The sequence below is a fragment of the Salvelinus alpinus genome, chromosome 6 (assembly GCF_045679555.1).
Source record: "Salvelinus alpinus chromosome 6, SLU_Salpinus.1, whole genome shotgun sequence".
NCBI lineage: Eukaryota > Metazoa > Chordata > Actinopteri > Salmoniformes > Salmonidae > Salvelinus > Salvelinus alpinus.
The window spans coordinates 24414326-24441787 of NC_092091.1; the positions used below are offsets into that span (position 1 = coordinate 24414326).

General features: G+C 42.9%; 1 protein-coding gene across 1 annotated transcript in view; it reads left to right on the forward strand.

Moving 5' to 3' along the window:
* The window catches only part of LOC139578426 (ephrin type-B receptor 1-like), a 166161-nt gene that overhangs the window by 84531 nt on the left and 54168 nt on the right, over positions 1-27462 (forward strand). Inside the window, exons 4-6 of the mRNA XM_071405991.1 lie at positions 1916-2071; positions 14456-14791; positions 24508-24632. Of these exons, the coding sequence (XP_071262092.1) occupies positions 1916-2071; positions 14456-14791; positions 24508-24632 (617 nt within the window). The remainder of the gene's footprint in view (positions 1-1915; positions 2072-14455; positions 14792-24507; positions 24633-27462) is intronic.

A 27462-nucleotide genomic window follows, 5' to 3' on the forward strand; every position in this document is an offset into this window, starting at 1 on the left:
GGCTTTACCTAGCATAGATTTATAGATGACCTGGAGCCAGTGGGTTTGGCGACGAATATGAAGTGAAGGCCAGTAAACAAGAGCATCCAGGTCGCAGTGGTGGGTAGTATATGGGGCTTTGGTGACAAAACGGATGGCACTGTGATAGACTGCATCCAATTTGCTGAGTAGAGTGTTGAAGGCTATTTTGTAAATTACATCGCCGAAGTCATGGATCGGTAGGATAGTCCGTTTCACGAGGGTATGTTTATCAGCATGAGTGAAGGAGGCTTTGTTGTGAAATAGGAAGCCGATTCTAGATTTAATTTTGGATTGGAGCTGCTTAATGTGAGTCTGGAAAGAGAGTTTACAGTCTAACCAGACACCTAGATATTTGTAGTTGTCCACATATTCTAAGTCAGAACCGTCCAGAGTAGTGATGCTAGTCGGGCTTGCAGGTGCGGGCAGCGATCGGTTGAAGAGCATGCATTTAGTGTTTCTAGCATTTAAGAGCAGTTGGAGGCCATGGAAGGAGTGTTGTATGGCATTGAAGCTCGTCTGGAGGTTTGTTAACACAGTGTCCAAAGAAGGGCCAGAAGTATACAGAATGGTGTTGTCTGCGTAGAGGTGGATCAGAGAGTCACCAGCAGCAGAACGACATCATTGTTATATACAGAGAAAAGAGTCGGCCCGAGAATTGAACCCTGTGGCACCCCCATAGAGACTGCCGGAGGTCCGGACAACAGGCCCTCCGATTTGACACACTGAGCTCTATCTGAGAAGTAGTTGGTGAACCAGGCGAGGCAGTCATTTAAGAAACCAATGCTGTTGAGTCTGCCGACAAGAATGCGGTGATTGACAGAGTCGAAAGCTTTGGCCAGTTCAATAAAGACGGCTGCACAGTACTGTCTTTTATCAATGGCGGTTATGATATCGTGTAGTACCTTGAGCGTGGCTGAGGTGCACCCATGACCAGCTCTGAAACCAGATTGCATAACGGAGAAGGTACGGTGGGTTTTGAAATGGTCAGTGATCTGTTTGTTAACTTGGCTTTCAAAGACTTTAGAAAGGCAGGGCAGGATAGATATAGGTCTGTAACAGTTTGGGTTTAGAGTGTCTCCCCGTTTGAAGAGGGGGATGACCGCGGCAGCTTTCCAATCTTTTGGGATCTCCGACGAGCTCTTTCAGAACATTTGGGTGGAGGAGAAGCGGGGGGGCTTGGGAAAGTTTCTGCGGGGGGTGCAGAGCTCTTGGCCGGGGTATGGGTAGCCAGGTGGAAAGCATGGCCAGCCGTAGAAAAATGCTTATTGAAATTCTCGATTATCGTAGATGTATCGGTGGTGACAGTATTTCCTAGCCTCAGTGCCGTGGGCAGCTGGGAGGAGGTGCTCTTATTCTCCATGGACTTTACAGTGTCCCAAAACTGTTTTGAATTTGTGCTACAGGATGCAAGTTTCTGTTTGGTCCTGGGATAGAACTGGTGGACACCATGTTGCAAAAACCATGCTCTACCAACTGAGCTACAGAGGACAACTGTGTTTTGCTGTAATTCCGGAACCTATTACACGCCATGTTATTGCCACATACTCAGACTGAAATTAATCTGTTGTTCTTTTTGGCGTTATGTTTTGACAGCAGAAGAGGTACTGTACTAAGGCATAGAGAGATATAGTGAGAGACGTTGAATGGTGAGTGGGTGGTTGATGATAATGAGGCAACTTAAATTCTCTTAGTCAACCCGTTACGTAACCTCTTAGTCAAACCGTTACGTGATTTCCAGGCTTTTGCGCAGGAGGAAATGTCTGGTTTGCGAGACTCACCCATGGGTGGAGTAATGGTATTCTACATGTGCGCCCTGGATACAGTACACTGGGGATGTTGATGAAGAGTCTAAATACTCTGTTCTCTCTGTCTTTTCTTTCTGTCCTCCCTGCAGCGTGTCCCCAGGGGACGTTCAAGTCCACCCAGGGGCCAGGGCTGTGTCTGCAGTGCCCCCCCAACAGCCGCTCCACTGTGGAGGCTGCCACTATCTGCGGCTGCCGTAACGGATACTACAGAGGAGACATGGACCTGCCCGAGGCCTCCTGCACCAGTAAGTCTCACACTCCGACTAATCAATGGGAAAATACATTTGAAGTTCATTTTCATTTGGAAAGGGCGTGCTCAATATCAACTGTTCTACATGTGCTGCTTATTCGGCACTTCCCATGCTTGACTGAAACAGTATAGAACCTGAGGGATGGGTGAATGGCCACCCCCTCCTCTACCAGCTTCATTTTGAATACTCACTCTTTAACACAAGGTCCAGTCAATGAAGTGTGAGAAGGAGAAAGCACTCTGGTCTAAACAACTGCCCGACCGAAAGACTTTATGATTCCATCGATGGATGAGCAGCTGTTCTAGGTCTCTCTCCATCTGCCCCATTGCCCCAGATCATATCAATGTAGGTTGATACATGAATACCATTTAACTGCTGTCCCTGAGGTTGAGCCAGCCACTCCAACCACTGCCCTAAAACTCCCTGATTCAGTTCCCTTCAAACCCACAGGGACAGAGAAAGTGGGGCACTGCGCTATGTAGGTGACCTGGATAGACAAGTACTAGGGGAAAATAAGACACGGTCACCCCATTCATAAATAGTTGAATATGAAACTAGTTTGTGAATGAAAGGTTGTTGGGTCAGAAAACACAGTCTATTGAACCACTGTTGTTCTATCCAGACCCCTTAGACGTGCTATTATAACTCTTCTATTTCATTGCCTCCAAACCATGCAAATGGTGCTTCTCAGAGGGACACTTTGGAGACACTTTGGATCTGCAAAACCCAGGGCTAGAGCATTAACCTTTTACTGCAGTGGGATATATCAGGGTCACACAGAGTGTCTCTTTGTAGTTTTAAACAAATCTACTTTGAAACAAAAGTATGTACCTCCCACATATGGTTATGGGCTTAAAATAAAACACCTGTACCATGTCAGATATAGAGTTGAAATGTATTCAATCTTGAGTTTGCATTCCAATATTACACTTCACAGAAGACTGAAATATACAGTGCATTCAGAAAGTATTCAGACCCCTTCCCCTTTTCCACATTTTGTTACGTTACAGCCTCATTAAAAAATTGATTAAATATTTTTTTTCCTCATCAATCTACAAACAATACCCCATAATGACAAAGCGGAAACTGGTTTTTGGAAAAAGAATTGTAAATGTATACAAAATAAAAAACAGAAATACCTTATAAGTATTCAGACCCTTTGCTATTAGCTTCGAAATTGAGCTCAGGTGCATCCTGGTTCCATTGATCATCCTTGCGATTTGATTGGAGTCCACCTGTAGTATATTCAACTGATTGGTCATGATTTGGAAAGGTACACACCTGTCTATATAAGGTTCCACAGTTGACAGTGTATGTCAGAGCAAAAACCAAGCCATGAGATTGAAGGAATTGTCCGTAGAGCACCGAGACAGGATTGTGTCGAGGCACAGATCTGGGGAAGGGTACAAAAATATTTCTGCAGCATTCAAGGTCCCCAAGAACAGAGTGGCCTCCATCATTCTTAAATGGAAGACGTTTGGAACTACCAAGACTCTTCCTAGAGCTGGCCGCCCGGCCAAGCTGAGCAATTGGGGGAGAAGGGTCTTGGTCAGGGAAGTGACCAAGAACCCCATGGTCACTCTGACAGAGCTCCAGAGTTCCTCTGTGGAGATGGGAGAACCTTCCAGAAGGACAACCATCTCTGCAGCACTCCACTAATCAGGCCTTTATGGTAGAATGTCCAGACGGAAGCCACTCCTCAGTAAAAGCCACATGACAGCCTGCTTTGAGTTTGCCAAAAGGCACCTAAAGAACTCTCAGACCATGAGAAACAAGATTCTCTGGTCTGATGAAACCAAGATAGAACTCTGGTCTGAATGCCATTCTTCATGTCTGGAGGAAACCTGACACCATCCCTACGGTGAAGCAGGGTGGTGGCAGCATCATGCTGTGAGGATGTTTTTGAGCAGCAGGGACTGGGAGACTAGTCAGGTTCGAGGGAAAGATGAACGGAGCAAAGTACAGAGATCCTTGATGAAAACCTGCTCCAGAGCGCTCACGATCTCAGACTGGGGTGAAGGTTCACCTTCCAACAGGACAACGACCCTAAGCACACAGCCAAGACAACGCAGGAGTGGCATCGGGACAAGTCTCTGAATGTCTTTGTGTGAACGAGCCAGAGCCCGGACTTGAACCCGATTGAACATCTCTGCAGAGACCTGAAAATAGCGGTGTAGCAATGCTCCCCATCCCACCTGACATAGCTTGAGAGGATCTGCAGAGAAGAATGGGAGAAACTCCCCAAATACACACACACACACTTGTAGCACAAGATTGTAGCGTCATACCCAATAAGACTTGAAGTTCAGCAAAGTACTGAGTAAAAGGTCTGAATTCTTATGTAAAGGTGATATTTCAGTTTTTATTTTTAATACATTTGCAAACATTTCTATTTTTTTTTGCTTTGTAATTATGGGGTGTTGTGTGTAGATTGATAAGGGGGGGGACTATTTAATAAATTTTAGAATAAGGCTGTAACGTAACAAAATGTGGAAAATGCGTTCTGAATACTTTCCAAATGCACTGTAACATAAACGTTTGACATAGAACAACTGGATTTTCTGTGTTTTTTAAATTTGTATAATGTTTATTAATTATGGAATTATGAAAAATATGAATAACATTTCACCAATGAGTCCACTAGAGTGTGGGGTGCTTGTCTTTTCTCTCTCTGGCCTCTTATCCCTGATGGTGGTGAGGCGCTGGTGAGGGGCTTTTCTCACTCCGTTCATGTGACTTTGCTGTGACTAAGAGATGAAGCCTGGACTCCTGCTGGGCCTGGACCGTCAGTGCTGTTCCAATCCTGGGGCCCCACTATAGAACACTGCAGAAGAGCTTCAGGAAGGCCTTTATCCCTTCTCTCTCCTCTTTCTCCATTCCAGCTCCACTTTCTGTTTTAATGTGATTAGCAGGATGAAGGTACTCTCTCGGGTTCTAGAGTTGGGTCTTAGAAGCATCTATAGGTCCGCTGGGCGTGTGTGTGTTTGTGTGTGTGTGTGTGTGTGTGTGTGTGTGTGTGTGTGTGTGTGTGTGTGTGTGTGTGTGTGTGTGTGTGTGTGTGTGTGTGTGTGTGTGTGTGTGTGTGTGTGTGTGTGTGTGTGTGTGTGTGTGTGTGTGTGTGTGAGAGAGAGAGAAATGGTAAATGACTGTTTGTAATGGTTCTTTCTTTCACAACAATTACCCTCTGACACACATGCTCACCTCCACCACCTATCAATGCTCACACTCTTATCCCTCTCTCTCTCTAGTTCAATTCAAATGTCTTTATTGGCATGGGAAAATATGATTACATTGTCAAAGCATGTGAAATAGATAATAAACAAAAGTGAAATAAACAATAACAAAATGAACAGTAAACATTATACTCACAAAAGTTCCAAAGGAACAGAGACATTTCAAACTATCACATTTCAAGGTAAGACCCAGATGCAGACAACATCAAATTAACAACAGTTTATTAATCCAACAGGGGCAGTAAAAGACAGGTCAAGGGCAGGCAGTGGTCAATAATACAGATAGGTGTGGCAAAGGTGCAGAATGACAGGCAGGCAGGCTCAGGGTCAGGGCAGGCAGAAAAGGTCAAAACCGGGAAAACTACAAAACAGGAACAATCGAGAGACAGGAACAGAGGGAAAAACACTGGTAGGCTTGACGAAACAAAACGAATTGGCAACAGACAAACAGAGAACACAGGTATAAATTCACAGGGGATAATGGGGAAGAAGGTCAACACCTGGAGGGGGTGGTGACGATCACAAAGACAGGTGAAACAGATCAGGGTGTGACAGAAATGTCATTTTATGGCTACATACAGTGTTGTAACGATGTGCAAATAGTTGAAGTACAAAAGCGGAAATAAATAAACATAAATATGGTTGTATTTATAATTATGTTTGTTCTTCACTGGTTGCCCTTTTCTTGAGGCAACAGGTCACAAATCTTGCTGATCTAATGGCATACTCTGGGATTTAACCTAATATATATGGGACTTGTATCAACATTTTATTTTCAAATTCTTTGTGGGTCTGTGTTATCTGAGGGAAATATGTGTATACATTTGGCAAGATGTTAAGAAGTACAGCTCAGTTTCTATCTCATTTTGTGGGCTGTGTGCACATAGCCTGTCTTTTCTTGAGAGCCAGGTCTGCCTTCGGCAACCTTTCTCAATAGCAAGGCTATGCTCACTGAGTCTATACATAGTCAATGATTTCCTTAATGTTGGGTCATTCATAGTGGTCAGGTATTCTGCCACTGTGTATTCTCTGTTTAGTCTTTCTCTCTCTCTCTCTCTCTCTCTCTCTCTCTCTCTCTCTCTCTCTCTCTCTCTCTCTCTCTCTCTCTCTCTTGTCATCCCTGACACTCTCTCTCTCGTTTTCCATGACACTCTCTCTCCCTCTCTCTCGCTCTCTCTAGTCCTCCCTGACGCATACTCTCTCATCCTCATTGACGCATACTCTCTCTTGCTTGTCCTCTCTGACACTCTCTTTCCCTGTCTCCCTCCCTCTCTCTCTGTCTCTCTCTTTCTCTCCCCCCTCTCTCTCTGAAATCAATTCAATTCAAATTGGCATTGGCATTGGAAACATGTTTACATTGTCAAAGCAAGTGTAATAGACAATAAACAAGGGAAATTAGCAATCAGAAATTTACAGTAAATATTACTCTTTTTTTTTTTATAATATAGAAATGTCAAATGTTATTATTGGCAATGTACAGTGTTGTAACACTCTCTCTCTCTCTCTCTCTCTCTCTCACTCTCTCTCTTGTTCTTCCTGACACAGTCTATCTCTCCTATAATGTGTCTCTCAGTGTTTCCCTCTAATCCGCTAGCTGTTAACTCCAGTGAGACAGTACTGAGACAGTGCGGAGGAGGCTGAAAGGCATGTGGGTGTAGTTGAAAAGAGCTCCTGACTATAGGGCCTTTACTCTTAGACAGGCTTTGTTCCACCACAGCCGTCACTGGGGACCCTGTGCTGTGACCATTACCAAGTCATCAACCATCCAGACACACAAAAGGTCTTCTTCTCAATTTTATGGAAAGAGAGAAGACTAAAAAAGGAAAGAAGTGAGAGAGGGAGGAACGATCCTAATATCAGACACAGGAGGCTGCTGAGGGGAAGACGGCTCATAATAATGTCTTGAACGGCGTGAATGGAATGTAGTGTATTTGATACCATTCCACCTATTCCACTCCAGCCATTACCACGAATCCGTACTCCCCAATTAAGGTGCCACCAACCTCCTGTGATATCAGAGTAAATGAGATCCTCCTCTTACTTTCCTATAGTGTCTGTAAAGTTTTTCCCTACCATTTCATAAACATTTTGTCAATGTGATTTGAATTTTTGGGTGTTTTTTTTTTAGTATTATTCAGAAACCAACCTTCCCCTTTTCATCTACTCCCACTTACCACTTTGACTATTAAAAGTGTTCAGAGACAGCAGCTGCATGGCATATGATTACAGTAGTGAAGAGTGCAGATATGATGCTGAAGCTTTAATCAATGTAATGAATGCATGGTTTCTGACTGTAGAGTGTGGCTGGCCACCCGTGTCCTTATCCTCTTACTGTTTATGTCAATCAGGATGTATCAGCTTAAATAATTATTCCCCCCACTGATGTCGAGTGCTAATTGAGGACAGTGTGAGTTCGCTTGAAAACGCTGCACAGTTGTGGAAGGCAGATCTCTGAGGAAACAGTGTGGAGCAGAGCTAACCTGAAGCCAGCCTCGTAGCGGGTGTACATCTAAGCATCCTTGTTCAGTTTGCATGTTATTGACTCACATATTTATTCTACTTACTATTCACCAAATTAGCTTAGAGATGAAGGTGGATTTCAGAAACACAAATAAACACACCCACCACATGCAAGCAGTACGCACTTACACACACACACGTTAGTAGTATAAACACGTATACTTTCTCTCTCTATTGGTTTCCCCTGCTCACGGACTGTGCAGTAGAGCAGCTGTTAGGCTGTGTGTAGAATCAGTGTGAGCGAGGCAAGGCAAGGTGTGTGTAAAGTGGGCTGGTGTTCTGCTGCTCCCTCTGTCAGATTAGAAGGCTGATGGGTTGACACTCTCCCCACACTGTCAGCAGGAGAGCAACGCTACGCTATAACCATGGAGCTGCACTGGTGAGCCTTCATGCTCCTTCAAAGACCTATCACTCACTACTACACCTCTTAAACATCAGGTCCCCATCCATACCCCCCTATTGGAACTTCCTGTACCTCCCCTGTACACCCCCCTGGAAGCCCTCATCCGGCCCCATCCTGGGCCTTGCTATACTGCTGGAGAGGAGAACATTGATGTTTAATTATTCTAATTAAAGCGGCACCCCTACGGCAAGCCAGCAGTGTTGCACAGTGTGTGGACTTGACACAACATTGACGGTAATTACCTGGAGTCAGATAGAGAGACAATAGCTATTACTCCATCAGGGAAAGGAGTGATGAGACCATTCTACACTCACATAGCTCCGCCTCACGCAAAGAGGCAAGCATCTTAATGTCTGTAGCTGTAAGATTAATTCCCCAGTCTGTGTGGTCATTTGTGGTCGCACATGCACGCACGGAGGGCAGGGCAGCAGGTAGCCTATCAGTTAGAGTGTTGCTAGTTTGAATCCCTGAGCTACCAATGTGAAAAATCTGCCAATGTGCCCTTGAGCAAGGCACTTAACCCTAGTTGCTCCAGGGTCGCTGTTAATAATGGCTGACCGTGACCCCAATCTCCAAGGCTGTCTCAGGGGGATTTGGGATATGCAAAAACACATATGTGTATGATGCACACTTGTACATGTGTGAAATAGGACAAATGTAAGCACCGACCAAATTTTTATTTATATTATTACAATATGCACATGTAAAAACATGGGCCTGGTCATCTCTTGCCCACTCACTCAGTCTCATGAAATATGCAGGTAGCGTAGAGACTCAGTTACCCTCTTCCCTTTGCTTTCACACTCAGACATAGACAGCTACAAAAGGTCATGAAAACATACAAATAAAGTGTTGCTCCAGACAGATTGAAACTAAAACGGCCTCTCATGGGTTTTCCTCGAAAGGTAAGGTTGAATGTTAAAGCAGCCTTGGCATCTTTAGAGCAGACAGTTTCAGACTGCTGTGCCCCCTTGGGTTTTGATATACAGTAGCACATGGCAGAAGCACTGAGGACTGTAGAGTCTAGATTGACATTCAAAAAGCAATTTGTCTCTGAGACATACCCATTAAAACCCTACTTCTCCTGTTCTTTATTAGGACATCAGGTCACAGAATCCTGTTTAAATCCAGGCCCACTGGGCAAAAACTAGTGGAATCAATGTTGTTTCCATGTAATTTCAACCAAAACATGTAATTTAAATTGAATTCAAGTTAGTTGATCATTCAAACAAATGTAAATCAAAACTAGACTTGAACTGACGTCTGTGCCCAGTGGGGGGGGGGGGGGGGGGGGGAACAGTAATGGTGAACTACCAGACTTACTAGCTAGATACATTGTTGCTGTACTATAATATAATGTATTAAAATGTCCCGGTGGAAGATAACTTTTCCTTGAGTCATATCATGGCCTTTTCTAAACACCAAAGGGCAGTTTTGTCATGGGCCTCTCCACAGGGCATCTGGAATGCCTGATAATACAGATCAGTAGAGTCCGGCCTGTTATTTCCCTAGCCCCTCTGGGCGCATTCCGGAATGGCATCAGCGGAAAAGAATGAGAGAAAAAGGACCGCCAGAATGGCATCAGCGGAAAAGAATGAGAGAAAAAGGACCGCCAGAATGGCATCAGCGGGAAAGAATGAGAGAAAAAGGACCGCCAGAATGGCATCAGCGGAAAAGAATGAGAGAAAAAGGACCGCCAGAATGGCATCAGCGGAAAAGAATGAGAGAAAAAGGACCGCCAGAATGGCATCAGCGGGAAAGAAGGAGAAAAACGACCGGTCCGGTCAAGGAAGAAGTGTTCCTGGATGTGGATGTGAGGCCTAGCTGTGTAAACAGAGGTGTGATTGTTAGCGTGTGGAGTCGCGTGCCGACAGACTTCCAGACGATGTCTTGGTGTGCTGTGGGTTTAGCCTTTGGCTCTTGGTCTTGCTGGGGTGATGGGGGATGGTTATGTGATGGGCCTCTCTAGTTACTGCAGAGTAGTTTGGACAGTCAATACGCAAGATTCCTTTTTTGTAGTTGTTATTTTGCTCACAGAAATGAATACAACCTTCAAAGAGTTTTGGGCTTTTGATGAATCTGTGGCGGCTTCTTGTATGTACTTAATTATTCTGTTTCTCCATATGTGAACTGTTATTGTAACTCACAGTTGATGAGAAAAAAGTCCATTCTACACTTAAATTGCATATTTGCTACAGATTGTTGGCTAACCCTGTAACTCTCACTCTGAGGTCTCCTGGTAGGGTTGTACAGAAGGCTGGTGATCCATCAAAGGCTAGTCAATGGCAAAACGATTACCCCCCTGTCGTGTCCCTGAGGGCAGGGGCACGAGGCGCAGTATCAATTACCCTCAAGTTAATTAGCATAGATCTACAGACCAGTCTGAGGGTCTTGGTGTCGATAACTCAGCTTGGTGCAGCCCTGTGCCACTGAGCCAAATCAACCTTGACTCCTATAGCTGATGGGACAGTGGGGGAGAGAGGGAGAGAACAGTAACTAACGCTGTAGACAAATTAGATTCCCTCGCAAATGAAAGCGGGGAGGTGCTAGTGGCGATAATGTGGCCTGTAAATTAGACATTAAGTAGTGATCAGATCAGCCTTCTCCACCCCTCCGTGTTTTATTTTTGCAGAGCTGAGAAACACATCACAGACATCGCAACAGGATCTATTAAAACTAAGACAGGCTTTTCACTGAAAGGACCAGTGACCCTGTGTTATGTGAAGTGTGAACCGAGTCTTTCAATAAATCCCAACTAATAGAGTCTCTAATTGGCCACACATGGCAATCAACACCTACTTACAGCCATATCAAGATACATTTAGAAAGTACACAATTACATATATTAACAAACAGTAAGCAAGACAGATGTATTCCCTATACAGTTCACTGGCTGGTCTACTATAGAGCTGCTGTATAGAGCAAAGCCACTCTTCTCCACAACACCTGACCATTACTGTTGTAATCCACAGACTCAGACTGCTGGCTCTGCTTCACATAGAGAAACAGAGAATGTGAGGAGGTGGATCAGGAGAGAGAAATATAAAAGAGGGGAATATTGACCAATTCCCATATATTCAGATCACAGCCGTGACTTACGGAGATGAAAGGGAGAAGACAGAAAAAGTGAATCAGAGAGACAGAAAACCCAGGCTGCTAAGGCGTGGTCAGACCCCTGTGTGTACATCGGCAACCGCTATCAGAAAGGCATATGTTAAATTGGTCAGCCAACACAATGATCTGTCAGTTTCTCTTGATTCACTGGTAGAATGGTCAAATAAAAATTGGAGTCCCACAGTGATGGTTGGGCTTCGTGAAATTGTAAACACACACATACAGTAACAACCGACTATTGTGAATGCAATCTTGAAGTTTTGAGAAGCCTTCAGTGCAGCCACCATAGGGAAATATGTCCACAAAAATATGATTGGACAAGATAATGTTGTGTGATGATAATAGCTTTAGTCTCAAGCACAGAGATGGAAACAGTGCACAACAAAACCCAACGTCCCTGGCAGGGATCACAGAGCCAGCCAGTTCAAATGAAAGGGAAACATGAGAAATGTAGTGAAAACTGTTTCAGTGTTCCAGTATGAGTGAATGTTGGTGAGAGGGATGAGGTTGTGTAGGAAGGTTGGCTAGGAGGGGGTGATTGAGTGGTGTAATTTCAGCTCCCATGCTGCGCTTTGTCATGTTAATGGTATTGTAACACTGTTGCAACACATCAACATCAATAACATATGGGGCTAAATGGCAGCTGAATACCCCATGAAGTCTAATAACCAGTGGGGGATCATTTCTGCGAAACGCATAGCAGTTACATACAGTACCAGTCAAAAGTTTGGACACACCTACTCATTCCAGGGCTTTTCTTTATTTTTACTATTTTCTACATTGTAGAATAATAGTGAAGACATCAAAACTATGAAATAACACATGGAATCATGTAGCAACCAAAAAGTGTTAAACAAATCAAAATATATGTTATATTTGAGATTCTTCAAAGTAGCCACCCTTTGCCTTCATCACATCTTTGCACAATCTTGGCATTCTCTCAACCAGATTCATGAGGTAGTCACCTGAAATGCATTTCAATTAAAAGGTGTGCCTTGTTAATTTGTGGAATTTCTTTATTTCTTAATGCGTTTGAGCCAATCAGTTGTGTTGTGACAAGGTAGGGGTGGTATACAGAAGATAGCTCCCAAATAAATGCTTCAAAGAGTTCAAGTAACAGACACATCTCAACATCAACTGTTCAGAGGAGACTGTGTGAATCAGGCCTTCATGGTCGAATTGCTGCAAAGAAACTACTACTAAAAGACACCAATAAGAAAAAGAGACTGGCTTGGGCCAAGAAACACGGGCAATGGACATTAGACTGGTGGAAATATGTCCTTTGGTCTGAGTCCACATTTGAGATTTTTGGTTCCAACCGCCGTGTCTTTGTGAGACTGAGTAGGTGAATGGATGATATCAGCACGTGTGGTTCCCACCATGAAGCATGGAGGAGGAGGTGTGATGGTGTGGGTGTGCTTTGCTGGTGACACTGTCTGTGATTTATTTAGAATTCAAGGCACACTTAACCAGCATGGCTACCACAGCATTCTGCAGCGATACACCATCCCATCTGGTTTGCGCTTAGTGAGACTAATATTTGTTTTTTCAACAGGACAATGACCTAAAACACACCTGCAGGCTGTGTAAGAGCTATTTGACCAAGGAGAGTGATGGAGTGTTGCATCAGATGACCTGGCCTCCACAATCACCTGCCCTCAACCCAATTGAGATGGTTTGGGATGAGTTGGACCGCAGAGTGAAGGAAAAACAGCCAAAAAGTGCTCAGCACACGTGGGAACTCCTTCAAGACTGTTGGAAAAGCATTTCTCATGAAGCTGGTTGAAAGAATGCCAAGAGTGTGCAAATCTGTCATCAAGGCAAAAGGTGGCTGCTTTGAAGAATCTCAAATATAAAATATATTTTGATTTGTTTTAAACATTTTTGGTTACTACATGATTCCATATGCGTCATTTCATAGTTTTGATGTCGTCACTTTTCTTCTACAATGTAGAAAATAGTAAAAATAAAGAAAAACCTTTGAATGAGTAGGTGTGTCCAAACCTTTGACTGGTACTGTAGATATATACTATTTATAACGGAACAAAAACATAAACGCAACATGTGAAATAGCCTATTTTGCTCAAATGATGTGCACAAATGTGTGTATACCCCTGTCAGTGAGTATTTCTCCTTTGCCAAGATAATCCATCCATCCTGACAGATGTGGCATATCAAGAACCGGATTAAACAGCATGATCATTACACAGGTGCAACTTGTGCCGGGGACGGAAAAAAAAGGCCACTCAAAAATGTGCAGTTTTGTCAAAAAACAATGCCACAGATGGTTTTGAGGGAGCGTGCAATTGGCATGCTGACTGCAGGAATGTCCACCAGAGCTGTTGCCAGAGCTTTGAATGTTAATTTCTCTACCATAATCCGCCTCCAACGTCATTTTAGAGAATTTGGCAGTACGTCCAATCGGCCTCACAACAACAGACCACGTGTAACCAAGCTAGCCCAGGTCCTCCACATCCGGCTTCTTCACCTGCTGGATCGTCTGAGACCAGCCACCTGGACAGTTGATAAATCTGAGGAGTATTTCTGTCTGTAATAAAGCCGTTTTGTGGGGAAAATCATTCTGATTGGCTGGGTCTGGCTCCCAAGTGGGTGTGCCTATGCCCTCCCAGTCCCACCCATGGCTGCGCCCCTGCACAGGCATGTGAAATCGCTAGAATAGGGCCTCATGAATTTTAATTGACTGATTTCCTTATATGAACTGTAAAACTGTAACTCAATAAAATCGTTGAAATTGTTGAAGTTGTTGCATTTTGTGTTCATTTTTGTTTAGTATATTTATGGTTCTGACTGAATGTAATGCAAATTATGTATTTGTCAACATTACAGACGATTGGTAAAACAGAAGGAGTTAAATTACTCGTGTGTGCATATTTTTTGACTGAAATGGTGACATCAGTGCTATATATTTACATCTGAGTTAGTATTATTTGTTGATCACTATGGTTGATCCTAATATCTCTTTCATATCAGAGTGCAGTGTCTTTTTGCCGTGCCATATTAAAGTAATAGCCAGTTGCTGAAACAGACACCATACTACATACTGTGCAGTATATTCATGTCTGCACTGCATTCCCTCTTCCTATCCAGGTGTCCCCTCTGGTCCCAGAAACGTCATCTCCATCGTCAACGAGACCTCGGTAATCCTGGAGTGGCATCCTCCAAGGGAGACTGGCGCCCGTGATGACATCACCTACAACATCGTGTGCAGGAAGTGCCGTGCAGACCGGCCATCATGCTCCCATTGTGATGACAACGTGGAGTATGTACCCAGGCAGCAGGGTTTGACCGAGACCAGAGTGTTCATCAGTAACCTGTGGGCCCACACCCCCTACACCTTCGAGATACACGCTTTCAATGGAGTCACCAACAAGAGTCCCTACCCTGCTCAGCACGTGTCCATCAACATCACCACTAACCAGGCTGGTCAGTGGCATTGTACAGCACCATGCGTTGTGTCTCACACCATGTGTTCATATACAGCCTCCACTGGCAACCATTATAAAGCTTTGTTCTGGGAATCAATTCTTCAAGGCTTACATTATATTAATCTTCTAAATGATTAATGGTATCACACAACAACACATGAGTACTTCTGGCATTTCTTGTTTTTTAAGCTGGAGACATTCTTGAACCAAAGACAAACTTTTGATCTTTTGTCAAGACTGTTTTGGATTGTTCATTACGTTTTTTAAATATTCAAATGTCACAAATCGGTTTATTCGTTGTATGTCTTTCACAACATAGACAACATTCATTATTTATGCTATTGAAACATCATATGGACTTAGTAATTTAAATGTGAGGTAAATAGTATCTGGCTCTGTCAACCTTATCGGTTGGTGTACTAAAGTGTAGTAAATGAAGGAGACATTGTTTCATTGAGAAGCCATTCTAATAATCAGTGCTCCTGTCACACGCTATACCCCATGGGTAATGCCAGGGCAGCCAACGGCCCACTTCGTCCAGACATAGGAATCGTTGTTAGGAAGACTTGAGAAGGATTCCAATTATGACTCTCTGCCTCGTTCCACTGTGAATGTTCCCGGAGGTACATCAAGATTGTCTTGCACTGCTATATTCCTTTCACTTCAATGGGATCAAGGTTTGATTTATTTTTTACATTTTATTGAACCTTTATTTAACCAAGGTTACTGAGCTCAGTGAGCTAACATCGTGTTCAGTCGCATTCAGTTAGAATCATGTTGAACCAAACAACAGAGAGCATAGAGAAGACCTGTAGTCTGTCATTATACAATGAGTATACATACAGTACACTCACTTATTTTAACGCAGGGGTTCTCAACTACTATTCAAAAAGGTTTGGTTACTTAAATTTCCTAGGTGGCAAACGCCCAGATGGATATGGTCCTTTATCGGCATAGTAACAAACCCCCACCTCGCAACCCATGTGTCCCCAAACTGTTCATACTGTTCATACCCCTCTTTTTGGCAGAGAGAAACTGTTGCCATTTTAAACCTAATTCCTACAATTCTACACATTCTACCATGGCTTATGGTTGTTCATATGATACCTGAGTGACTCAACAAAATCAATGGGGGCCCCCTGTGGGTCGAGGCCCATGGGCATGTAATCTGGCCATGATAACTACAAGATTTAGATAGCTGGTTAGCCTAATTTACCTACGTAGCTAACATGGCTACTACTGTAGTTCATCAACTAGACATTTCAGACAGGTTATAAATAGCTCTCTAAGGTCTGACAGTGAATGACATAACAAGAGGAAAACTGCCCATGAATTACTCAACAGCAGTAAGTAGAAAGCCCGACTGATTTCACAAAACATTATTTTAAATGTTTTATTTATTTGGGGTCGGATCCTGTGGTCCGTATTGACCCCGTGCTGGGTCTGGATCCGTCGGGATCCGTGGTCTGCCAGTTGAGCATGGCTGTTTTAACACATATTTTCCATACCTATAGTAATCTTCTGAGATTCCCCACTGCAAGTGAGTCATAGCTCCAAAACAAGTAATTCACTTAGAAATGTCCTTGTTTTTGAAAGAAAAGCACATTTGTTGTCGATTAAAATAACATAAAATTGATCAGAAATAGAGTGTTAATGGTGTACATGACTGATATTTAATGGAATATGTACATAGTCGTACGGCAATTATCAGAATTTGTTCTTAACTGACTTGCCTAGTTAAATAAAGGTTAAATAAAAAATTAAAAAATAAAGAATCAGCAACCATCACTCCTGTGTTCCAATGGCAAGTTGTGTTAGCTAATCCAAGTTTATCATTTTAAAAGGCTAATTGATCATTAGAAAACACTTTTGCAATTATGTTAGCACAGCTGAAAATTGTTGTGTTAATTAAAGAAGCAATAAAACTGTCCTTCTTTAGACTAGTTGAGTATCTGGAGCATCAGCATTTGTAGGATCAATTACAGGCTCAAAATGGCCAGAAACAAAGAACTTTCTTCTGAAACTCATCAGTCTTTTCTTGTTCTGAGGAATGAAGGCTATTCCATGTGAGAAATTGCCAAGAAACTGAAGATCTCGTACAACGCTGTGTACTACTCCCTTCACAGAACATCGCAAACTGGCTTTAACGGAATAGAAAGAGGAGTGGGAGACCCCGGTGCACAACTGAGCAAGAGGACAAGTACATTTGAGTGTCTAGTTTGAGAAACAGACAAGTCCTCAACTGGCAGCTTCATTAAATAGTACCAACAAAACACCAGTCTCAAACTCAACAGTGAAGAGGCGACTCCAGGATGCTGGCCTTCTAGGCAGAGTTCCTCTGTCCAGTGTCTGTGTTCTTTTGCCCATCTTAATCTTTTATTTTTATTGGCCAGTCTGAGATATGGCTTTTTCTTTGCCTAGAAGGTCAGCATCCCGGAGTCACCTCTTCACTGTTGACTTTGAGACTGCTGTATTTCGGGTCCTATTGAATTGCAAAAGGATTTTCTAATGATCAATTAGCCTTTTAGCTAACACAACGTGCCATTGGAACCCAGAAGTGATGGTTGATGATAATGGGCCTCTGTACGCCTATGTAGATATTCAATCAAAAATCAGCCATTTCCAGCTACAAATGTATGTTATGTTACGAATTGCAATTCGTACAATATGTTATGAATTTGCAATAGATATGATATATTACACATTTCAATTTCTTGGGGCTAATGTTAGCTAGGTGGCTGACGTTAGGCTAAGGGTTAAGTTTACGGTTTAAGGTTAGGGTTAGGGGAAAGGTTAGCTTACATGCTAAGTAGTTACAAAATATCTTAAAAGTAGTAAGTAGTTGCTAATTAGCTAAAATGCTAATTGTAATGAGATTCAAACACGCAACTTTTGGGTTGCTAGACGTTCGCGTTATACACCCACACATCCACACTGACCAACCTCCTTTCTTTTTTGCCTTAAGTAATCATCTGTTTTATGTAAATATACCAAACATAACATATCATACTCATTTAAATAGATTTACTATGTTACATCTAGTCTATGAGACCAGGCTGTGAAATGATGAGATTGAGAACATTGGCTTGTAGAAACAGGACTCAAGCAGAAATGAGAACGTAAATGGCCTTTATTACCTAGTAGAGCTAATAGTCCCCATCATCTTGCTTGACAGGGTAATTGCTTGACTTGACAGCTGGATATAGATAAAGAAAGAAAGAAATAGATACACCAAATAGCCAATGCCAATGTCTTTTGTAAAAACGGCTGCAGTAGTAATGAGTAGGTAAGAAAAATGGTCTGTGACATTGTATTATTGTCAGGTAATTGTGCCATTTCAACTGTCTCTGAGAAGGCTTTTATGTCATGGCTGTGTAAGGAATTATCTGTCATGTTGGGAATAGAAGGAGGAGTTGAGAAGCAGTAGAGTTGATGGATGTTGAACTAGAGTTACCTTCAACTGTGAATGAGTTGGTTCTATTGAAATGGTCCGTTTGGAGGAGACTGGTTGGAATAGTGTCACTTTCTGAGGTTCAGAGTAAAGGAATTCTCTGTTGAGGAGAGAATTAGTTGTGGTTCAGTAAGGGACCATTAGACCTTATTCAGGCTGGAGTGACAGAGCTGACAGGAACTCTGATAGATTCTCTTCTCCTATCCTCTCTCCTCTCCTCTTGAACACATTGTGGTTTGTTTTATCATGCATACCTGATTTACCACCAACCGAAGACCAGCTTACATCTTGGAACTTTTCAGTTGAATGTAAAATGTAATAGTACACATGCTTTTACCGTTGCCTTTTACAGTTTCTACATTCTCTAATGTAGGGAGTAATGTCTGCGAAAGTCTGCAAGAGAGTGTCATTCCATAAATTCAAACAGAGGTGCAGATTGAATGGCATGAAATTAATCTTGTAACATGGGCAATGTTTTAACATTTACAATCCGAGGCCCCACTTACTCTTCCAGAACTGTTTCAGGCAGTTCAAACAGAGTAACTGACAGTAGCAGGCCTGGATGATAGAAGCTCACAGAGAACTGTGCCAAACCCGCTACTCTGGCACGACTTTGGGACCCCAAACTCTTCCTATACTGGCATAGAGTTAATGTGGCGGGTGCTGGTGCTCATTGGAGGCTTCTCTCCAGCCCAGCAAAATGTGTGCTCAGGGGAACACTTCTTACAGTACACACACTCCTCTCAGGGATATGTAAAACGTGTCTACTGTTCCATGGGTAGGAGATGTCTGGTCAAAAGTTGCATTAGTCTACATAAAGGGATCCATGTTAACTTAAGCCTCTCATAAAGACCACTAAACCGTGTGTCAATTTGTAGAGAGAGATTTTTTTCTTTGTTCCATCAGTGGGATCTTAGAGTATTTGAATTCATCAGACAGACTCTTGAATTCCCAAGCTGAAAATCTGTCATAGTGCTCTCATAAACTGTACTAATGATTGAACAGCTTCAGACGGTTACTCATAGACGCTCTGCTTCCTACAGTAGTAAGACTGCATTTCAATTTCTCATGGAATATATATTTCCTGGCATTTTGAATCTACGAGGATTCAAGAATCACTGCATCAGCTAATCCCATCCTCCATGTCACCAGGATTCTGCAGTCAGAGGTCTGTCCTTCCTTACCGAAGCTCATTCACCCATGACACCATTAGATGAGACAGGAAAGGCTTGCAATGACTGTATTATTTGGCACCATATACACATAAGTAAACACCTCAGAAAAATACAGAATAAAATCAAGGTATAAGAGTAGCTACAGTAGCCACTGGCAGTTAGCTATATTTAATATCTTATCACAGAAAGCCATGTTCTTGTATTCTGGTCCGTTTGTCTCCTGTGACCTATCGGGACATTTGGAAATTGCATCTGAACCAACATCTTGTAAATAAGAAGAAAAAAAACAGATGGAAATATTCCCCTAGGCAGTAGACGTTCGGACGAATAACTCTGTGAGATAACAGGCTATGTCTGGCTATCAGGAGGACTGTCTGTCTCTGTGTGAGGGATCCCTGATGCTCAACACTTCCTGCGCCTGAGTAGAGGCATTATCTAGAGCTATAAAACATTCACAGAGACCGGGAGAAAGAGAGTGAGAGAGAGTGAAAAAAGAGAAACAACAATGTGTACAGAAAGAAAAGACAGATAAATGAAACAAATTGTAGTAAGACCGAAAACAAATTATGTACACTTAACAAATAAAATTACACAACAGGCAACAATTTTAAAGATTTTCTGTGTAACAGTTCAAATCAGTCAATTGAAACACATTCATTATGCCCTAATCTATGGATTTCACATGACTGTGTATTGAGATATGCATCTGTTGGTCACACAGTAGATACCTTCACACAGTTGCCTCATGCAGCACAACACATCTCCTTCGCATAGAGTTGACCAGGCTGTATATTGTGGCCTGTATAATGTTGTCCCGGGAATATTGGCGGGAACTGGAACAAGCTGTCGTACGATCCAGAGCATCCCAAACATGCTCAGTGGGTGATATGTCTGGTGAGTATGCCGGCCATTTTCATCTTCCAGGAATTGGGTACATATCATCGATTTTCCCACTGAAGATGGTTACGACACCGAACTGCAGTCAGGTCAAGACCCCAGTGAGGATGACGAGCACACAGATGAGCTTCCCTGAGACGGTTTCTGACAGTTTGTGCAGAAATTCTTCAGTTGTGCAATCCCACAGTTTCATCAGCAGCCGGGTGGCTGGTCTCAGACTATCCCGCAGGTGAAGAAGCCAGATGTGGAGGTCCTGGGCTGGCGTGGTTACACTTGGTGTGTGGTTGTGAGGCTAGTTGAACGTATTGCCAAATTATCGAAAATGACGTTGGAGGCAGTTTATGGTAGAGAAATTAACATTAAATTATCGGGCAACAGATCTGGTTGGCATTCCTGCAGTCAGCATGCCAGTTGCACACTCCCTCCAAACTTAAGACATCTGTGCCATTATGTTGTGTGACAAAACGGCATATTTTTGTGGCCTTTTATTGTCCCCAGCATAAGGTGCACTTGTGTAATGATCATGCTGTTTAATCAGCTTCTTGATATGCCACACCTCTCAGGTGGATGGATTATCTTGGCAAAGGAGAAATGATCACTAACAGGGATGTAAACAAATGTGTGCACAACATTTGAGAGAAATAAGCTTTTTGTGCATATGGAACATTTCTGTAATCTTTTATTTCAGCTCATGAAACTTGGGACCAACACTTTACATGTTGCGTTTATATTTTTGTTCATTGTAATTTTGATCCAAATTGGTACAGGAAGCCAACGACATGTTTTCCCACTCCGTAATGAGACTTTCCTATTGATGTAGATTACCTGATAAAAAGGTAACATAGTTTTGTCTGATATACAGTATGTGATGAACTATCTTTGTACCTTTCCTCCAACAAGCTCTGCCTTATTATTTTGGGAAGCAGTCTTGGGATATGGGGAAGTAGGATTCCCCTGGTAATGCCTGGGGACTGCTGCTTCGTCCTTTAGGTCTCCGGTGGGATATTCTTACCTTGTGAGAATTGAGGGTTCTCAGAGGATTGGAACTCTTGACAGTTTTACCGCCCTTATCTTGCTTGTTCAAATTCTCCTCTACACATTTTCCTCCTTGTAAATCCACACACATCTTGGAGACATAAAGAGAGCAACACGCTGAGGCAGGCCTTTGAGAGCACTGCTGGTTTACCTTGGCCAATAAAAATGGATTGGCTACATGAAGCCCAATAATTCAAAAAATGATTATGAAGACATCAATGTCTCTCTAGTAACTTGTCATTATACAAATGATATCCTGATATTCAGGGGGAGGGGGGGGGTCTCTATTTTTTTCACTCCACCACGACAGAAAATCCCCTCAAAATATTCCCTCTCCTGTCGCACCGGGCGAATCAAGCTCATCTACACTTTTGCATGGCTCATGGAGATGCAGAAACAAGAGACCACATAGATGTAGTTCTTTTAATACAAATCTGGGAATATTTGGCTAAGCAAACATTCAGGAGAATGTAAGCAGTTACAAAGGAAGCTTTCAAAACTGGAGTGAAGAAGCAGTAAATACTGTATGTTGAATGAGTATGAGCTGTCATCCGTGAGCAATTAGGGTACTTCGGCTGTCCCCATTGCAGAAGCCTTTTTGGACCCAGTTAGAACCCATTTTGGTTCCAGGTAGAACCCTGTTGGGTTCCATGTAGAACACTCTGTGCAAAGGGTTCTACATGGGACCCAAAAGAGTTCTACCTGGAACAAAAGGGTTATACCTAGAACCAAAAAGGATTCTTCAAAGGGTTCTCCTATGGGGACAGCTGAAGAACTCTTTTTGGTTCTAGATAGCACCTTTTTTTCTTAGTGTAGGTCTATAACATGAGCATGGAGAGCTACAGTACACAAGTTTGCCAAAATAGTTTATTTATTTCAGTCTAATAGTTACTCTCTTTACTTACTTTTGTAGCTCTCCATCAGAAACTCACTTTTTGTGAATAATTGACTTCCTCTCTCGGCCCAAGTTTAGCTGGAACTGAGCCCGACAGAATTTTACCAAATGTGATTTGTTGAAGATATGACACATTGGCCGCAAAAATATCAGATGTCACAACGATTGTTTAACATCCCGAGATCACATCAATATGACATAAATCTTATCATAAGTCCAACGTGACTGCAAAAGGTTGGGTTGAAATGCAATCTATAGCAATTCTGATCAGATTAATGGGAAGGCTACGTGGCCAATGGGCTTTTTTTGTAAATAAGTCGGCATACCTGAAAATGTTCTGAAATACGGGACTGTTCCGGGAAAAAAACACAATGTTCATCATAATGAACTTCGAATATCGTAACCCCGTCAGCCGAGACAATTTTATACACATGAACACACACACACACACACACACACACACACACACACACACACACACACACACACACACACACACACACACACACACACACACACACACACACACACACACACACACACACACACACACACACACACACACACACACACACACACACACACACACAGGCATCAGATGCATCAACAATACATCAACAATACTCACATTTTCCTTATTTAGAGTGCCCCCCCCCAACGTGACTTTTGTCGTCTTTAAGGGAGCTTATGTCTCATTCGGGGGAGCTGAGCTCCCTCTGGATCCCCCATAGTTCGCACCCTGCCTTATTCAGTGTAATTGTTTATAGAGATTATGGAATCTCTTTTTTGACAGGGGCAACATGTTATCGACAGTTTCAGCATGAGAATCACACAAAAAAAACATGCATTGTAATTAATAGCAGCAAACGATTAATTTTCACGGCTTGCCAGGGGAGATCAAGGCAGTTAAACAGCAGTTGAGAGAGCAACAACCCAGATGCATGTGGAAGAAATGTCAGATGGCTTCTTTGAGTTTTTATGGCTATTACTCAGACAGCCATTATTCAGACCTGAGCATGAAGTCTAGTCTAGCGTACCAGATTTATTTTCTTAGAGAACTGAGTGTTTTTTCTCCCTCCTCTCTGATTTGGCTCCTAATTCACTCAGCCTAGTGCCAGCTGAAGTCTGTGACAACAGACAAGAGAGGCGAGGGAAGAGACACACACACATATACAGTATATATAGAATTACTTGTCAAATATAGTTTGGCCTGTTTCGTTCACCGCTCAACATAAATCCTATGACTTTGGCCTGTGTGCTCGCTTTATTACACAACTTGTCCAAGAATATTAAACATTTGTGTTGAGGATATTCCAATCCATTTAGCTAGACTTTCACTCCCTAAAATCTAGCCAATTTCATATCTCATAGTCCAAAAATGAAATCTTCTAATTAAAGGAAGTAAAAAATGAATTGAATGAAATAGGCTGCTTGAATTGAATTGGCTGCTGCCTCACCCCTAGCCAACCTCGGCGTAATTCATAATGCGGCGCAAAGCTGGAGCAGCAGTGCATGAAAGAGAGAGCCAGAGAGCATCCTCTCGCTGACTGACGACTATCCCCACGCTTCTATCAGCCAGAGAAGCAGTGTACAGACAGCCGCCTAACAATACTAACATTCCTCCTGCTGCTGCTGCAGTAAGGTGGCTCAGTCACATTGAACTGCTGGGCAGTAAGACAAACATATACAAACAGATACACCATTAAGTAATAATGTGTCTGTGATATTGGCTCTGAGGGTAATGTCCAACACTCCTCCTCTCTCCATCCCTGGTGCAGGGCTTGCTGATGTGCCCTTCATCCCTCCCCTGGGTTAAGATGATGGGTTGGTGGAGATGGTGGCCTGGGGCATTGGAGTGGTAGCAGAGAGCAACTTTATTGCTCTCTGAAAGGGGCAAATAAGACTGAAAATCAAATGTGCTATAAAGTGAGCTCAGTTCAATGCCATATCATTTTTGTAATATAAATACTATGACCAAGGATACCTCAGTCCTGCTCAAAGGAATGGTATGAAGACATCATACATCTGTAGTGTTTCGTAAGAGATTTGAAAGCCATTCAATGAAATGCGACTCTTCAGTCAAGCATATGTTTTCTTCCTATCAAGGAAAACACAATTCAAAGCTTCATACAGTTTCAGCACAGAATACCTTTATTTCACAACATTGATGAAACATGTACAGTGTGACTGTTCCTATACTAAAGAGTGCTAAGGACGTATCCAGACAGTTAACCTTACCTCATGTTTGTCTGTTCCCTCAGCTCCCTCCATGGTTCCCATCATGCACCAGGTTAGCTCCACCATGAAGAGCTTCACGTTGTCATGGCCACAGCCGGAGCAGCCCAATGGAATCATCCTGGACTATGAACTGAGGTACTACGAGAAGGTAAGACAGTATTTTCAAGTTCAATGTTTGTAATAAGAACTAGATTACACGAGCAGATCATGATTGTCTACCAGGGGCATCTCCCTTACTTTCAATGGAAAGACACCCAGAATGTTGTCTCTGATGGGTGAATATTCTGGGCTGGTATTGGTCTACCAAGCTTGTTGGGAATATTAGCCTTTATTCCTTTATTTATCCTTTTCCCCATCAGACTCAATATTCATGTGCCATTATACTTGACACGTTTGGTGTAATTTGATTCTACCCTCTGATGTTTGAGTCATTCCCCCGGTTGCCTTGGAAAGCGTGTGCCTGAGATTGCCTTAGCAACCTTGATAATTGTCCATTAATTGCGTTTAACTGGCGTCTGCTTTAGATGAGCACAGAGCACTGGGTTGCTAGGATACTGCAGTTCTTGGACCTAATTTGTGTGAAAGGTGTTCTCTTAGGCTGGATCCTTCCGCTAGCCCTGTCTAACCCGTGGCTCCTCCACACAGCCTATTCTCCCCTGAGTAGAGGCAGCACACACGGCCTCTCAGCTCTATATCATTAGGTAGTAAACATGCAGCTTCCCCTATGCTTAGAGAGGGCTGCCCTGTATTCTCTCTCTGGTCTTATATCAACTCCATCGCCCTAGTCTCGCTCTGGCTCTCTCCGCTTCCTCTATAGCTCCCTACTCCCTCTTGGTCTTTCTCTCACTCTGTTTCTCCATTGTTGTGTCCATTCCCTTTTCATTTTCCCTCTGTACCTGCTGCAGCTCTACAGTCTTCTGTCAGTATCCTTCTCTGGCTCTCTTATTTTCCTCTCTGATATAGTATGGTCATACCTATGAAGTTCATGGATAGGGTGTTTTTTATTGAAAAGGCTGTGTTTACAGTCCTGTCCACCCATAAAGCCTGAAGTTACTGTAATATTGTCTATCATCCAGCATAACACTGTTAAATGTGCTCTTTCAGAGAGTTTGGTCAAAACCCTCTATGTCCTCTGACGACTTCGTTGTTGTCTTGGCATTCTGTGAAAGGCTGTTATTAATAAGCACTTTATGTGTCCAGTTCTGAGAGCACGAGAAGAGGGAGGCTAGCAAAACTCTAGCTGGCCTATTTAAACTGGCTAAGTTGCGTCAAAGGCAACTAGCAATTTTTGCATTTTTACTTTTAATGGACAGGACCACAATTGTTTTCATCTGTCTGCCTTTGTCTGTGGGGCGGTAGGTAGTCTAGTGGTTAGAATGTTGGATTAGTAACTGAAAGGTTGCAAGATCGAATGCCTGAGCTGACAAGGTAAAAATCTGTTGTTCTGCCCCTGAACAGGGCACACAATGACAGCCTAGGAACCCACTGTTCCTAGGCTGTCATTGAAAATAAGAATTTGTTCTTAACTGACTTGCCTAGTTGAAAAAATAAAAATTAATTTGTGTGTCTCTCCCCATCCGCTAAGCTATCTAGAGCTTTGGCAGTTTCTGTATTTCTCTTCTGTTCTGAGACAGTAGTAATATTTCAGTATAGAGACACACCTTTTTAATCATAGCAGAAGTCTGAGTGAAAATCACAGGTTTAGGATGAGGTGGTTTCATTTCAAGACTCCCACAATGTTTCCAAAGACACAACATAGTGCTGAACACAATAATTTCCTCAGGGATAAAATAGTAATATCGTCAAGATATGGATAGGGATATTTGCCTGGACCGCAGTCATATTGCAAAGTAGAGTTGAAGAGAAAACCTGAAACTTCTGCTGGTTTCATTGAAACTCTCAGAAAGATGACTCCACACACGTAACACTGGGATTCAGGTGCTCCTGGCTTGGAAGGAGAATAATGAATTCTGCTATTACCCCAGGACCAGGTTAGACTCCCCCACAGAGAAGAATGGAGAGAAATCTGGATCAAATTGCATGGATACTGGTCTGAAAGCTTTGTTGTACTTCCATTCTCTTTTATCTACCCGCCTAATATGATAGCTTTATCACCTCTGTCTGGGCAAAAGGAAAATGGGTCACAACTAAAAGTGAAGCCTTTTAAGTTTTGATCCCATGAAGTCATTGAAGACCCCCACTCTAGCTCGCATGATGCTGTGTGGAGTATTAGACATCTTTGATCTTCACTAAAAAACAACAGCCCTGGAATAGGGATCATACCTGGTGAAATAGATAATTGTGTATGGAGGGCCAGCGTAACATGCTGAGTCCTGTCCTGCCATTCCCTTCCTAATTTCACCACCCCCCGTCCAGTGTTTCTGTGTTTTAAATGCCAGTCGCCCAGCTGCACTCGCCAGAGAATGTCTGGAGCCTTGGGGGTGGTTTAGATTGGGGATCGGGCCTGGATTGCAACGATTGACCAGTGAAAGCAGAGATAAGGTCATCTCTTTTCTACCAAAGGTTTTTCTCTCTCTTCTCTTCCTCTTATTCTTTTTCTTGCTCTTTTTAGACTGTACAGACAATGAAGAAGCGGTTGGTTTCCCGATGGGACAGCACACTGATAATGTCAGCACTCCCTGTCACAATATCCCATTATGTAGGAGAAGAGTACTACCCCAAGTAATGCTCCAGTACAAACTCCATTCTCTGCCTGTGGCATTCTCTGCTTGTTTGAGGAGAATTTCCTTTCCTAGCCTGTGCTGAGGTAGTGGACGCCATCTTGGCCTTCTTGCTGAGCATCAAAGCTGTTGTGATGATAAGCGGTGAGAATATTGACGTGAAGGCAAGGTGCATTCTGCTATTGAAAGTGAAATGGCAAGGCAACAAGGCATATTCATCCGTCGGCTTTGACTGAAGTGCCACAGAACACCGCAGGGCTGAACACTGCAAGGCTGAACACTGCAAGGCTGTTGAGA